Source organism: Girardinichthys multiradiatus, chromosome 19, assembly GCF_021462225.1.
Source record: "Girardinichthys multiradiatus isolate DD_20200921_A chromosome 19, DD_fGirMul_XY1, whole genome shotgun sequence".
NCBI lineage: Eukaryota > Metazoa > Chordata > Actinopteri > Cyprinodontiformes > Goodeidae > Girardinichthys > Girardinichthys multiradiatus.
Window position 1 is genome coordinate 34,289,646 of NC_061811.1, and position 13,922 is coordinate 34,303,567.

General features: G+C 43.0%; 1 protein-coding gene across 4 annotated transcripts in view; it reads right to left on the reverse strand.

The window, feature by feature from the left end:
* slc4a11 (solute carrier family 4 member 11) overlaps window positions 1-13,922 on the reverse strand; it is a 243,530-nt gene that overhangs the window by 43,644 nt on the left and 185,964 nt on the right. For all 4 annotated transcript variants that reach the window (XM_047345902.1, XM_047345901.1, XM_047345903.1 and 1 more), the window contains 2 exons: window positions 4,555-4,639; window positions 1,742-1,867 (listed from right to left, as the gene is read on the reverse strand). In XM_047345902.1, coding sequence (XP_047201858.1) covers window positions 1,742-1,867; window positions 4,555-4,639 — 211 coding nt within the window. The remainder of the gene's footprint in view (window positions 1-1,741; window positions 1,868-4,554; window positions 4,640-13,922) is intronic.

Below are 13,922 nucleotides of genomic sequence, written 5' to 3' on the forward strand. Positions count from 1 at the left end.
CACACACACACACACACACACACACACACACACACACAAAGAGAGAGAGACAGCACAAGAGAAGGTCCTGATTAATATGCATGAATGCCTGTAAGGTTCTTTTTCACAGCTGAGCAAAAGCAGATGAATCTTATAATTCACTTTCTACATGGGGAATGTTATTAGGCAATTATCTGTTATTTTTACCCACAAAATAACTTGAAATACTTACATGTTCTTCCCGCTATGATAAACAACTCTGAAAAAAATTCAACTGCAATAACACAATCCCATCTTAGAAAAATGAGTAATGCAGGCTTTTAGTTTTTTATTCCAAATTTGTGTGAGGCAGTTCTCAACCAACAAACTAATGCAACATCTAAGTTAAGAAGCAAAAAGCACATTTTTGAATAAAAAACATTCAAAACCTGGTTATTAGCAAACGATGATACTCCATAAAAATGTTTGACCTAATTAGTTTCTGTTTCTGCTCTTGTGACACATATTTTACTGTTAATGCCTCACTAGTAAAGTTATTAACCATGTGTTAAAAAATGGTTTAAAGTTAAATCAGTGTTTTAGAATGTTCTTCTATCAACAACATTTGATAGAAGAACAGAACAGAAATAAAACAAAAACTATTAAAAGCATTTTAGCAAAGGCTCAAATGATTAAGTATATAAAATATGCTCTAGCTCAAAGATGAATCTACCCAGTTGAGGTTACTGATTCTGGAAATATGACTAACCACCTAGAACTACCAGCACTTAGAAAAAGTTATCCATCAGGAGAAATAGCGCCGATCTAATCCAATATCGGTATTGGACCCATTATTGGAGGCCATTCTGGGATAAGATATGGGGCTTTGGCTACCAATCCATGGCATGGCCCCTTGTTTGGTGGACATTTAAGCTATTTGCCAAATATTGCACACTTCAATAAAAAATATATAGCATCCATCCATCCACTCATCCACCTCCTTGGAGGGGGGCTGGTGTCTCCAGAAGCTAATCGGCAAGAGGCGGAGTACACCCTGGACAAGTCATGAGATCATCACAGGGCTAGACACAGATATACTGGACCAATTAACCCAACATAAATACTTTTGGAATGTAGGAAGAAGTTTCAGTACTCAGCGAGAACCCACACATGCAAAGGGAGAACATGTAGAAAGATGCCATGCCCGTATTCGACAAGCATGCTCAAAACATCTCATAAATTGTATAAAAACATCAGTCCATCCATCCATTTTCTATACCCACTTTTTCCATACAGGGTCGTGGGGAGCTGGTTGACATATTGTAAAAAATACAATATGTCAACAATCCATGTTGAGAAAATTAAGCTGATGTTGCTATCTGATTTACAGTGCAAAATTAAAGGGTTATTTCACAGACTTCATTTCATCTTCTCTAGCTTAAAATAAAAAAAAAAAAACTGATCACATCGGAACTGGATATGCCTTACCTTCACTCTATTGGGAAAAACATATGAACATTTTCAAGACTATTTTGCCATTACAATTGCCATATATTATTAAAAGGGCACTGAAAAAGATAATTTACAGTGTAGAAGTTATATGCTAACTTGTTCATATATTATATCAATCATCAGCTGTTCACTTGTGTTATACCCAACTACTCCTGCTACTCATAAAAAGTAAAAAAAAAAAAATACAATTAAACAAAATAGGAACCTAACTTCCTCAACCCATGTTTGAGAAGAGCACATGAGTATCTAGATCCTGACTGCGTGCTCATACCTATTTCACCACGGGTACTCTCATCATTGAGGGAGCCAAAGGCAATGGCAGGGAGGAGGATGGCAATGTAGAGGAAGATGGCTGTGGTCATGTACTTCAGCAGGGTTTTATTACTTCCAACTATACCTGAAGGGAGACAAACACAAACACATGAGTCATATGCATCTCATAATGAAGCGTAGGAGGCTCAGCACTTTAATTTAAAAACGACAAAAACATTAGCAGAATTCATCGTTTAGTTCCCCTGCAATAAGAAACCTCCTGTGCGTGTGTGTGTGCAAAGCTATTCTCCTGTGGCTTACACAACTGACTGCCCCTTTGAAAACAGGAGTAATTTGTTTGGTTTTTTGTAATCCATCACTTCTTAAGAACAGTTATCTGAATGATGGACAACTCATGTTGGAATAAAACATTTAATTGGGCTCTAATGTGAACAGTGAATTCTGTGACCTTCATAGGATCAGAATCAGAATCAGCTTTATTGGCCAAAATTGTGTGCACAAACAAGGACTTTGACTTTGGTTTTAAGCACTCAGTGTACAGACATTTAGTAGAAATATATAAGCTTTAGAGGAAAGAAAATTAGAAAAGGAACAGTTTCTTTTTTCCATTTCTTTTTGATATATAAAGAAGAAAAAAAAAGAAAGGCAGGCTTTGGTAGAGCAGATATGCTTATTTTGTCTTACAGCAGAATAGCTGAATACACAGGCTGTGAGGTATTCCTTGTGTTCAACAGAGAGACGGCCTGGGGAAACAAACTGTCCTGGTGGCGGCTGATTTTTGCAAATAGCGCTCTGTACCTAAAGATAAAGGTCTAAACAGCTTGTATACATTATGTGTGGGGTCTGCTGAGATGTTGGCTGCCCTTTTCCTGACCCAAGACATGTACCAGCCCCCAATGATCCTCTCAGCAGATCTAATTGTTCGTTGCATTCTGGATGTACCTGTTTTGTGGATGAGTCCAACCACACAGACAAACGGACAAACACAGGATATGCCGAATAACGCAGTGTAGAAGCCAACCTGCAGCTCCTGTGGAAGGTTGTACTTCTTGAGTTGCAGCAGGTAGTACAGTTTCTGTATGGCCTTTTTCTGAACAGTGTCTATGTGTGAGGACCAATTCAGGTCCTCACACATGGGTCCTCAAGCTAAGGTCCTCTGTCTTCTGCTGCTGAAAGAGCCTATATAAATCTTCCTCACTGATCTTTAGTGCCGGCACGGGGTCAGAGGGGAGAAGAGAGGGGGTTGTAGAGTTGTTGGTGGGGGGTGCGGGTAGTCCTTTTGTGTGGGAGTGAGGTGTAAATGAAGTGAAGAGTGAAGGTGATGATTATTTGATGAAACACACTAGTCAGAAATATCTTGATCTTGTTGCATTTGAATTAATGCATTTAGAGACTATGAAAAGATAACAGACTGAATTGATTTTTGTGACTAACTCATTCAGCATGTCTGTATATGACCTGTACCAGAACAGAGTCTGAGTTGATGACTCAAAAAAAATACCAGAGTGCATCGACTGTATCAGTAATGTATAAGGAAATGCTTGTGGTTGATGACCTGAGATATTACAATAATGTTGAGGAAACATGGGAGCTGGAAGCGATTTTTACAAGATGCAGGCCCATCTGAAGTCTGCCAATGACCATCTGGATGACCTGGAGGAGGAATGGGAGAAGGTCATGTGGTCTGATGAGACAAAAATAGAGTTTTTTTTGTCTAAACTCCACTCAAAAAGTTTGGAGCAAGAAGAAGGATGAGTGAAACCCCAAGAACACCATCCCTACCGTGAAGCATGGAGGTGGAAACATTATTCTTTGGGGATCCTTTTCTGCAAATGAGACAGGACGACTGCACCGTACTGAGTGGAGGATGGATGGGGCCATGTATCTGGAGATCTTAGCCAACAACCTCCTTCCCTCAGTAAGGGCATTGAAGATGGGTCATGGCTGGGTCTTCCAGCATGACAACGACCCAAAGTACACAGTCAGGTCAACTAAGGAGTGGCTCCGTAAGAAGCATCTCAAGGTCCTGAAGTGGCCTAACCAGTCTCCAGACCTGAACCCAATCCAAAATCTTTACAGGGAGTCCATATTGTCCAGCGACAGCCCCGTAACCTGAAGGATCTGGAGAAGATTTGTATGGAAGAGTGGTCCAAAATCCCTGCTGCAGTGTCTGCAAACCTCATCAACGACTACAGGAATCGTCTGATATCTGGAATTGCAAACAAAGGTTTCTGTACCAAATATTAAGTTCGGTTGTTCTGATGTATCAAATACTTCTGTCATGCAATAAAACGCACATTAATTGCTTAAAAATCACACAATGTGATTTTCTGGACTTCTGTTTTAGATATGTCACTTACTGTTGAAGAGTATCAAAATAAAAATTAAAGATTTCTACATGCTTTGCAAGTAGGAAACCCTGCAAAATCAGCAGCGTATCAAATACTCCTGTCCCCACTGTACCTAAAAAAGACAACCTTTATTAATTGTAGAATTTTCACATAAAAATGGTCTGATCTTTAGAAGGTAGGAAAATTATTTGATGCTGTCAAGTGTAGAAAACCCCACACCACCAATTTCACCAAATTGTTTGTATTAATGCTAAAATGGAGAAATTTGAAAAAACCTAAAAACCCTTGATATGTACTAGATATATAAACCCTAGTGGTAATAAAATGCTTGTACTTTCTTTTTACTGTGACTGTATGTGAGGCAAAGGGTGAAAGATAAATGGGGAGCTGCCAGCGGCACCTCGGTAGGGCATAACAACACAAATGATTCACTTTCCCTACAAGTCCAGGTCCAGCTTACCATCCGTGAAGTCAGAAGGGTAGAAAGGCAGTCTGCGACGCAAGTCCTCATAAATCCCTCTGCCGGCTTTGAAGAAATCTTTACACTGTGGAGAGGAAGGAAAAGGTTAGATTTTCCTCAAGGATACATTGGTCACTGAAGAACAGTCGTGACTGTGCTGTCTAATGTTAACACAAAACAGTGACAGAAGTTACAGTACCTTGCAAATGTCATTAGACCCCTTGAACTTTTTAACATTTTGTCATGTTACAAACTTGCTTATCATTAGAATATTATGTTGTACAGTACAGACCACAAGTTTGGACACATCTTCTCATTCAAAGAGTTTTCTTTATTTTCATGACTATGAATATTGTAGCTTCACACTGAAGGCATCAAAACAAGGAATTAACACATGTGGTATTATATACTGGACAAAAAAGTGTGAAACAACTGAAAATATGTCTTATATTCTAGGTTCTTCAAAGTAGCCACCTTTTGCTTTGATTACTGCTCCGCACACTCTTGGCATTCTGTTGATGAGCTTCAAGAGGTAGTCACCTGAAATGGTTTTCACTTAACAGGTGTGCCCTGTCAGGTTTAATAAGTGGGATTTCAAGCCTTATAAATGGGGTTGGGACCATCAGTTGTGTTGTGCAGGAGGTGGATACAGTACACAGCTGATAGTCCTACTGAATAGACTGCTAGAATTTGTGTTATGGCAAGAAAAAAGCAGCTAAGTAAAGAAAAACGAGTGGCCATCATTACTTTAAGAAATAAAGGTCAGTCAGTCCGAACAATTGGGAAAACTTTGAAAGTGTCCCCAAGTGCAGTCGCAAAAACCATCAAGCGCTACAAAAAAACTGGCTCACATGGGGACCGCTCCAGGAAAGGAAGACCAAGAGTCCCCTCTGCTGCGGACGATAAGTTCATCCGAGTCACCAGCCTCAGAAATCGCAGGTTAACAGCAGCTCAGATTAGAGAACAGGTCAATGCCACACAGAGTTCTAGCAGCAGACACATCTCTAGAACAACTGTTAAGAGGAGACTGTGTGAATCAGGCCTTCATGGTAAAATAGCTGCTAGGAAACCACTGCTGAGGAGAGGCAACAAGCAGAAGAGACTTGTTTGGGCTAAAGAACACAAGCAATGGACATTAGACCAGTGGAAATCTGTGCTTTGGTCTGATGAGTCCAAGTTTGAGATCTTTGGTTCCAACCACCGTGTCTTTGTGCGGCGCAGAAGAGGTGAACGGATGGACTTTACATGCCTAGTTCCCACCGTGAAGCATGGAGGAGGAGGTGTGATGGTGTGGGTTGCTTTACTGGTGACACTGTTGGGGATTTATTCAAAATTGAAGGCATACTGAACCAGCATGGCTACCACAGCATCTTGCAGCGGCATGCTATTCCATCCGGTTTGCGTTTAGTTGGACCATCATTTATTTTTCAACAGGACAATGACCCCAAACACACCTCCAGGCTGTGTAAGGGCTATTTGACCAAGGAGGAGAGTGATGGGGTGCTGCGCCAGATGACCTGGCCTCCACAGTCACCGGACCTGAACCTAATCGAGATGGCTTGGGGTGAGCTGGACCGCAGAGTGAAGGCAAAAGGGCCAACAAGTGCTAAGCATCTCTGGGAACTCTGAGAACTGGGAACTAGTGTGGCACGTATTTGTGCTCAGCCAGCTTTACACTAAGACCTCTAAGTAAATAAGCGAATTCCTTTAGAAGTTACATAATACATCAATGGCCTAATCTTTAAAGATTCCAAATAGAGAGTGTTTTTAAGATGGGGCTGTGTGAACAGCATCAAGTTATATCGACTCTGCCTCCCCTTTTCGCATTTATAAGTGGAACTAAACCCCATGTAAAAGGACAATTCCGTCCCCAGACAAATTTTGAAAAATGCCATGTTTGAAAGGTGTCAAGCGGGGGTGTGGTCAGGAGGACGAGGGAAAGTGGCAGCACCCCACTCATCATCAGAAGTTAAGAGAGGTTTTACAGAGCCCAGTGGTACTGAACCTTATCCGTTCGAGCCACTGGCTCAAGGCGCAGACTCAGCAATGCCTGAAGCCGGCGCTGCTGCGGCAATTGATGAACAATTCCAACTCCTGACTCACTGCAGGGGCATGTGGGAGTGAGATGGTTTTATCCAGGGGCTGTGATATAAGCATGTACCAAGCTGTACTATTTAAACCAATGGGAAAATTCAACTGCAGTAACCAACGTTCAACCCAAAGAGGGCAGCACTAAGACAGTTTTAAGACAAATATTGCAGAAATAAACTCGTTTACACAAAATTAAGAAAAATAGCATAGTAACATAAAGACAGCACCCTTTAGGCCCAGTTTATGCAGTTTATCTGCAAAAACAAAGTTGGGGTTTAGTTCCTCTTTAAGTGTTTAGAGACGTGTTTCTCTATTTTTCTTTAGAGTGAGTGAAACACTGTGCAGTTGTGTACATAGAAAGCCTACTTTTTTGCCTTTTTCCAGGACTCTTTGAGTCTGCACTGGGGAACCCATATGGATTTAACTGTGGCCCCATTGTTTCCACATGGGAACATTTTAAAACTCAGAGAAGCCGGAGATTTCTGCAGAGCTACAGAGGAGAAGCACAGTCTGCAGAGGAGGCCGTAAGAAGAGGAGGCACAGACTATGTCTGCCATCTGTGATTATGGGAAATGTCTGCTTCATCTCCAACAAGACCGAGGAGCTAGCTGCGCTGGCGCAACGCCAGAGGGAGTTTCGGGTGTGCAGCTTCTTGTGTTTTACGGAGACATAGTTGAATGGACAAATTAGCAGACTCAGTGATTTCCCTGGACAGGTTCTAAACAGATGTCCATGTGAAGGAGCAGCTCTAATTTTGAGTTGCTTATTGTGGGCATGCTGCCTTACAACCTCCCGAAGGAGGTTGGGCACATAATAGTGTTTTGCATGTACATCTTGCCCTCGGTTGATGAGCGGGACCACAGCGCTGTCACCCAGATCCAAACACAGCATCCCCGGGCCGTCCTGCTGATCAGAGGGACTTTAATCACGCCTCTCTATCCGCCACTCTCCTAATCTTCCCGCAATACATCAAGTGGGACAACTAGACACTGGACCTACAGTATGCTAACGTAAAGGACGCATACACCTCCACCCCCCTCCCCCCGCTTGAACGATCCAACCCCAACCTCGTCCATCTCCTTCCCCAACACCCAAGGTGAGAGGAAAGCTAGCACAGAAAAAGTCAGGGAAAGTGTGGACTGCAGAGAATTCAGCATGAGCTCCACTGGATCAGGAAGTGTAAGAAGGTCTATGGGAAGAAGCTGCAAGAGCAACTCGCGCAGAACAACTTGCAGGAATGTGGAGAGGACGTAAAAACATTTCTAGATCTGGACAGAGTATCAGAGTGACAGCTGATGGAGACCAGCACTGGGCAGTTGAAATAAACTGTAACTTCAACAGGTTTCTCCACTACTCAATCTGCCCTGCTTCCTGTTCCCCCTCTCCACATGTCTCCAGCCCAACATACACTCCTCAATTCCCTTGACTATCTTCCCTTACAGCCAGCCCTTCCACACCCATGGCTGTACACAGCCCCAGTCCCCCTCTTACTCCCCTCTCTCCCTCACATTAGACCAGGTGAGGAAATAGCTGAGGCAGCTGAAGCAGAGGAAAGCTGCAGGACCTGACAGCATCAGTCCCAGGCTGCTAAAGACCTGTGCAGACCAGCTCTGTGAGGTCCTTAGCCACATGTACAACCTAAGCCTCAGTCTGGAAAAGGTCCCTGTCCTGTGGAAGACCGTCTGCAGCAGAGGGCGCTCACCCACCTAGAGACAGCTGGGAGTGCTGTGACTGTAATGTTCTTTGACTTCTCCAGCAATTTCAACACCATCAGACCTGCGCTACTTTGGGGGAAGCTGGAGGACGCAGAAGTGAATGGACACCTCACTGCCTGGACCATTGACTACCTTGCTGACCGGACACAGTAGATGAGGCTGCACAGCTGTGAGCCAGAGGTGGTTGTCTGCAGCACTGGGGCTCCGCAGTGTACTGTCCTGTCACCATTTCTTTTTACCCTTTAAGCCGTGGACTTCACCTACAACAAGGACAGCTGTCATCTACAGAAGTTCTCTGACAACTCAGCCATTGTACTTGGACACTAGTAAAACAAAGGAGTTGGTGATCGACTTCAGGAGGAGGACACCACTTTACTCACCAGTGAACATACAAGGGGACGTTGAGTCAGTGGACAGTTTTAAGTACCTGGGTGTTCACCTCAAAAATAAACTAGACAGATCCCATAACACCAACGCCCTATAAAAGAAAGGCCAAAGTCGCCTCCATCTTTTGAGAAGACAGAGGTCCTTCGGAATGTGCAGGCCTTTGCTCAGGACTTTTTATGACTCTGTGGTAGCCTCTGCCATCCTCTACGTTGTTGTCTGCTGGGCCCCAGGCAGTCCAGAGCTGAACAGGAACAGACTAAACAAGCTGGTTAGGAAGGCCAGCTCTGTCCTGGGCTGCCCACTTGACTCTGTGGAGGTGGTGGGTGAAAGGAGGATGTTAGCCAAGCTCATAACCATCATAGACATAACCTCTCACCCACTGCATCGGACTGTAGAGGAGCTGAGCAGCTCCTTCAGTGACCAACTGAGACACCCTTAGTGCAGGAGCGCTACCACAGGTCCTTCATGCCCAGTGCTGTTAGACTGTTCAATTCCACTGTATAATAACTCGTGTGATGACCTCTGTATTTGTAAATACCTGCAATCGGTCACTTTATCACCTTCACCTATTGTACATAAACTATTTTATTTTATTCTATTATAACTACTTGTTTTTGCACATATACCTTGTTCCTAATTGATTGCACATTTTCCTAACTATCTGCACCCTACTTGTGTGTTACTAAGAGCTGCTGTAACAAGTTCATTTTTCATCAAGTTCATCTTATCTTATCTTATGCACGTGCATCTAAATGCCCTTCCCCACCACCCTGGTGTACACTCCGACATCTCCGTGGACAACCATGTCTGAGCTGATTCGTGCTTTATGACATGGCGCGTTATCCTGCTGGAAGTAACCATCAGAAGATGGGGTAGACTGTGGTCATAAAGGGATGGACATGGTCAGCAACAATACTCAGGTAGGCTGTGGCGTTGACACGATGCTCAATTGGTACTAAGGGGCCCAAAGTGTGCTAAGAAAATATCGCCCACACCATTACACCACCACCACCAGCCTGAACCGTTGATACAAGGCAGGATGGATCCATGCTTTCAAGTTGTTGACGCCAAATTCTGACCCTACCATCTGAATGTTGCAGCAGAAATCGAGACTCATCAGACCAGGCAACGTTTTTCCAATCTTCTATTGTCCAATTTTGGTGAGCCTGTGCACATTGTAGCCTCAGTTACCTGTTCTTAGCTGACAGGAGTGGCACCCGGTGTGGTCTTCTGCTGCTGTAACCCATCCGCCTCAAGGTTCGACGTGTTGTGCATTCAGAGATGCTCTTCTGCATGCCTTGGTTGTAACGAGTGGGTATTTGAGTTACTGTTGCATTTCTATCAACTTGAACCAGTCTGGCCATTCTCCTCTGACCTCTGGCATCAACAAGGCATTTGCGCCCACAGAACTACCGCTCACTGGATATTTTCTCTTTTTCGGACCATTCTCTCTAAACCCTAGAGATGGTAGTGGGTGAAAATCCCAGTAGATCAACAGTTTCTAAAATACTCAGACAAGCCCATCTGGCACCAACAACCATGCCATGTTCAAAGTAACTTAAATCACCTTTCTTCCCCATTCTGATACTCGGTTTGAACTGCAGCAGATCGTCTTGAACATGTCTACATGCCTAAATGCATTGAGTTGCTGCCATGTGAATGGCTGATTAGAAATGTGCGTTAACGAGCAGTTGGACAGGTGTACCTAATAAAGTGGCCGGTGAGTGTATATATATATATATATATACAGGTCCTTCTCAAAATATTAGCATATTGTTATAAAGTTCATTATTTTCCATAATGTAATGATGAAAATTTAACATTCATATATTTTAAATTCATTGCACACTAACTGAAATATTTCAGGTCTTTTATTGTCTTAACATGATTTTGGCATACAGCTCATGAAAACCCAAAATTCCTATCTCACAAAATTAGCATATTTCATCCGACCAATAAAAGAAAAGTGTTTTTAATACAAAAAACGTCAACCTTCAAATAATCATGTACAGTTATGCACTCAATACTTGGTCGGGAATCCTTTTGCAGAAATGACTGCTTCAATGCGGCGTGGCATGGAGGCAATCAGCCTGTGGCACTGCTGAGGTCTTATGGAGGCCCAGGATGCTTCGATAGCGGCCTTTAGCTCATCCAGAGTGTTGGGTCTTGAGTCTCTCAATGTTCTCTTCACAATATCCCACAGATTCTCTATGGGGTTCAGGTCAGGAGAGTTGGCAGGCCAGTTGAGCACAGTGATACCATGGTCAGTAAACCATTTACCAGTGGTTTTGGCACTGTGAGCAGGTGCCAGGTCGTGCTGAAAAATGAAATCTTCATCTCCATAAAGCTTTTCAGCAGATGGAAGCATGAAGTGCTCCAAAATCTCCCGATAGCTAGCTGCATTGACCCTGCCCTTGATAAAACACAGTGGACCAACACCAGCAGCTGACACAGCACCCCAGACCATCACTGACTGTGGGTACTTGACACTGGACTTCTGGCATTTTGGCATTTCCTTCTCCCCAGTCTTCCTCCAGAGTCTGGCACCTTGATTTCCGAATGACATGCAGAATTTGCTTTCATCCGAAAAAAGTACTTTGGACCACTGAGCAACAGTCCAGTGCTGCTTCTCTGTAGCCCAGGTCAGGCGCTTCTGCCGCTGTTTCTGGTTCAAAAGTGGCTTGACCTGGGGAATGCGGCACCTGTAGCCCATTTCCTGCACACGCCTGTCCACGGTGGCTCTGGATGTTTCTACTCCAGACTCAGTCCACTGCTTTCGCAGGTCCCCCGAGGTCTGGAATTGGCCCTTCTCCACAATCTTCCTCAGGGTCTGGTCACCTCTTCTCGTTGTGCAGCGTTTTCTGCCACACTTTTTCCTTCCCACAGACTTCCCACTGAGGTGCCTTGATACAGCACTCTGGGAACAGCCTATTCGTTCAGAAATTTCTTTCTGTGTCTTACCCTCTTGCTTGAGGGTGTCAATAGTGTCCTTCTGGACAGCAGTCAGGTCGGCAGTCTTACCCATGATTGGGGTTTTGAGTGATGAACCAGGCTGGGAGTTTTAAAGGCCTCAGGAATCTTTTGCAGGTGTTTAGAGTTAACTCGTTGATTCAGATGATTAGGTTCATAGCTCGTTTAGAGACCCTTTTAATGATATGCTAATTTTGTGAGATAGGAATTTTGGGTTTTCATGAGCTGTATGCCAAAATCATCCGTATTAAGACAATAAAAGACCTGAAATATTTCAGTTAGTGTGCAATGAATCTAAAATATATGAATGTTAAATTTTCATCATTACATTATGGAAAATAATGAACTTTATCACAATATGCTAATATTTTGAGAAGGACCTATATATATATATATGTCACGCAAGTACCATAACAAATACTTAATTGCAGAACTTTGAGTAGATCTAAAAAATTACTTTAATCCCTGTCTGAATTGAATCCATCCTGCCTTACTTCTCCCTTCTCCCATACAGTGCAGTGTCTTCACTTAAGACTTTGTCAGCTAATTAAAACTTGAAGCTTAATCATTATGAAGCACATTTAAACGCTGATTGAGCTAATTAAACTGACATAAAAAGTAACACACACGTACTCTATCACTGCCATTAACCAGCTAACAAGCAAACAGAGGCGAACTACCGTAAAGACTAATGTTATGTTTCCACAGTTCGAAAAGGAACAAATGTAGGATATTGTAGTGGCTTACGCTACTGTTGATCTCCCTTCACCCTCATCGAATCCAACATGTTTCCATTTCAGGTGCTGTATCATCACCGTGATGCTCCAGTGCCATGTCAAATCACTTTTGCTTGCATGGTGCGCATTTTTTTGTTTCGTGAAGCGTGAAGTGCTCCCACACTTTTGAGGACTTGGGTTGAATCGTTTTCTCAGTGTCAGTCATTTGTAAAATTTACTTAATTTCCTTCGAAAATACTGCCTCCGCTCTGCCTCCCCCTTGCTCTGTTCAGCTCGCTCTGCAGGTTGAGTTTTTTTTTTGTTTTACTTTATTTCGGTCAGCCCGCATTGACAAAGCTCTGCAGATGACGTAAACAGCTCCACGACTTGGCGAGTAATGCAAAAATCGCACGACACAATAAATCCACGGTGAAATTTGTCGCCAACACTTTTAATAATCAATTTTGATCGATTTTATAGAATTGTTGTTGCAGCCCTAATATATTTCTTACCTTTTACTTCAAAAATATACTATCACATAAATCCCAGTGAAATACACTGATATCTAGTTACAGAGCGATAGAATTGAAAAAGTTTCAGGAGTGTGAATACTTTTACTAGCTACTGTAGTTCTAACTTTTCCTAAATTTCTTCCACCACCTTATCCTCTCATGCCACCTGTCACCCTGTCCTGCTCACTCAGCTGGCTTTTCTCATTCGTCTTTTCTCTCCTAATCAATCAGTATCAGCTTCTGTCAGGCCTCCTCAGCGCGGTGAATGACCTTACATCTCAGTCCTGTCAGAATCCACTCCACCCCTTAGCTGCACACACACACACACACACACACACGCACGCACACACACACACACACACACACACACACTCTCTCTCTCACATGCCAGAGGGGCTCTATTCAATTCCACAGACCAACATCACCTCTTAATGTTACCCTGACAGGCCGTGGCTCCGAGACATTGCCGCCAATTTTTTGTTTTGTTTTTATAGCTATAGATTTCGTTAGGTATTTATCCCTGGGCTACAGGGCTCAGTGGCACTCAATGAAAGAGATTGGCACAAATATTTAGAAAGAAATAAATGTAGAGAAAGAGGGGAAAGGAAATTTGAGAAAGTGATTGTTAAAAAATAAGACTGCAGAGAAAGATTGCCTCTTCATTTCTTTACATCTGACCACCCACAACAGCAAACCAGTTTCTCTTAAAGAAAAAACGCCAAGTTGTTGCTGTGTTTTAATGTTTTTCCTCTCCATTGCCTCACTCCCTTGACCATTCAAGTGAATGGTAAACAGGTAGACAGTATTTCCACTAAGACACTTTTTTTTTTTTTTTTGAAACATGAGCCAAAATGATGATCAGCCCTCAACACACACACACACACACACACACTCACAGCAACTCTCCCACCCACATGCACACACTATAAATAAACGATCCCATGATGTATGGGTATTTCATGGTTAAATAGTTATTG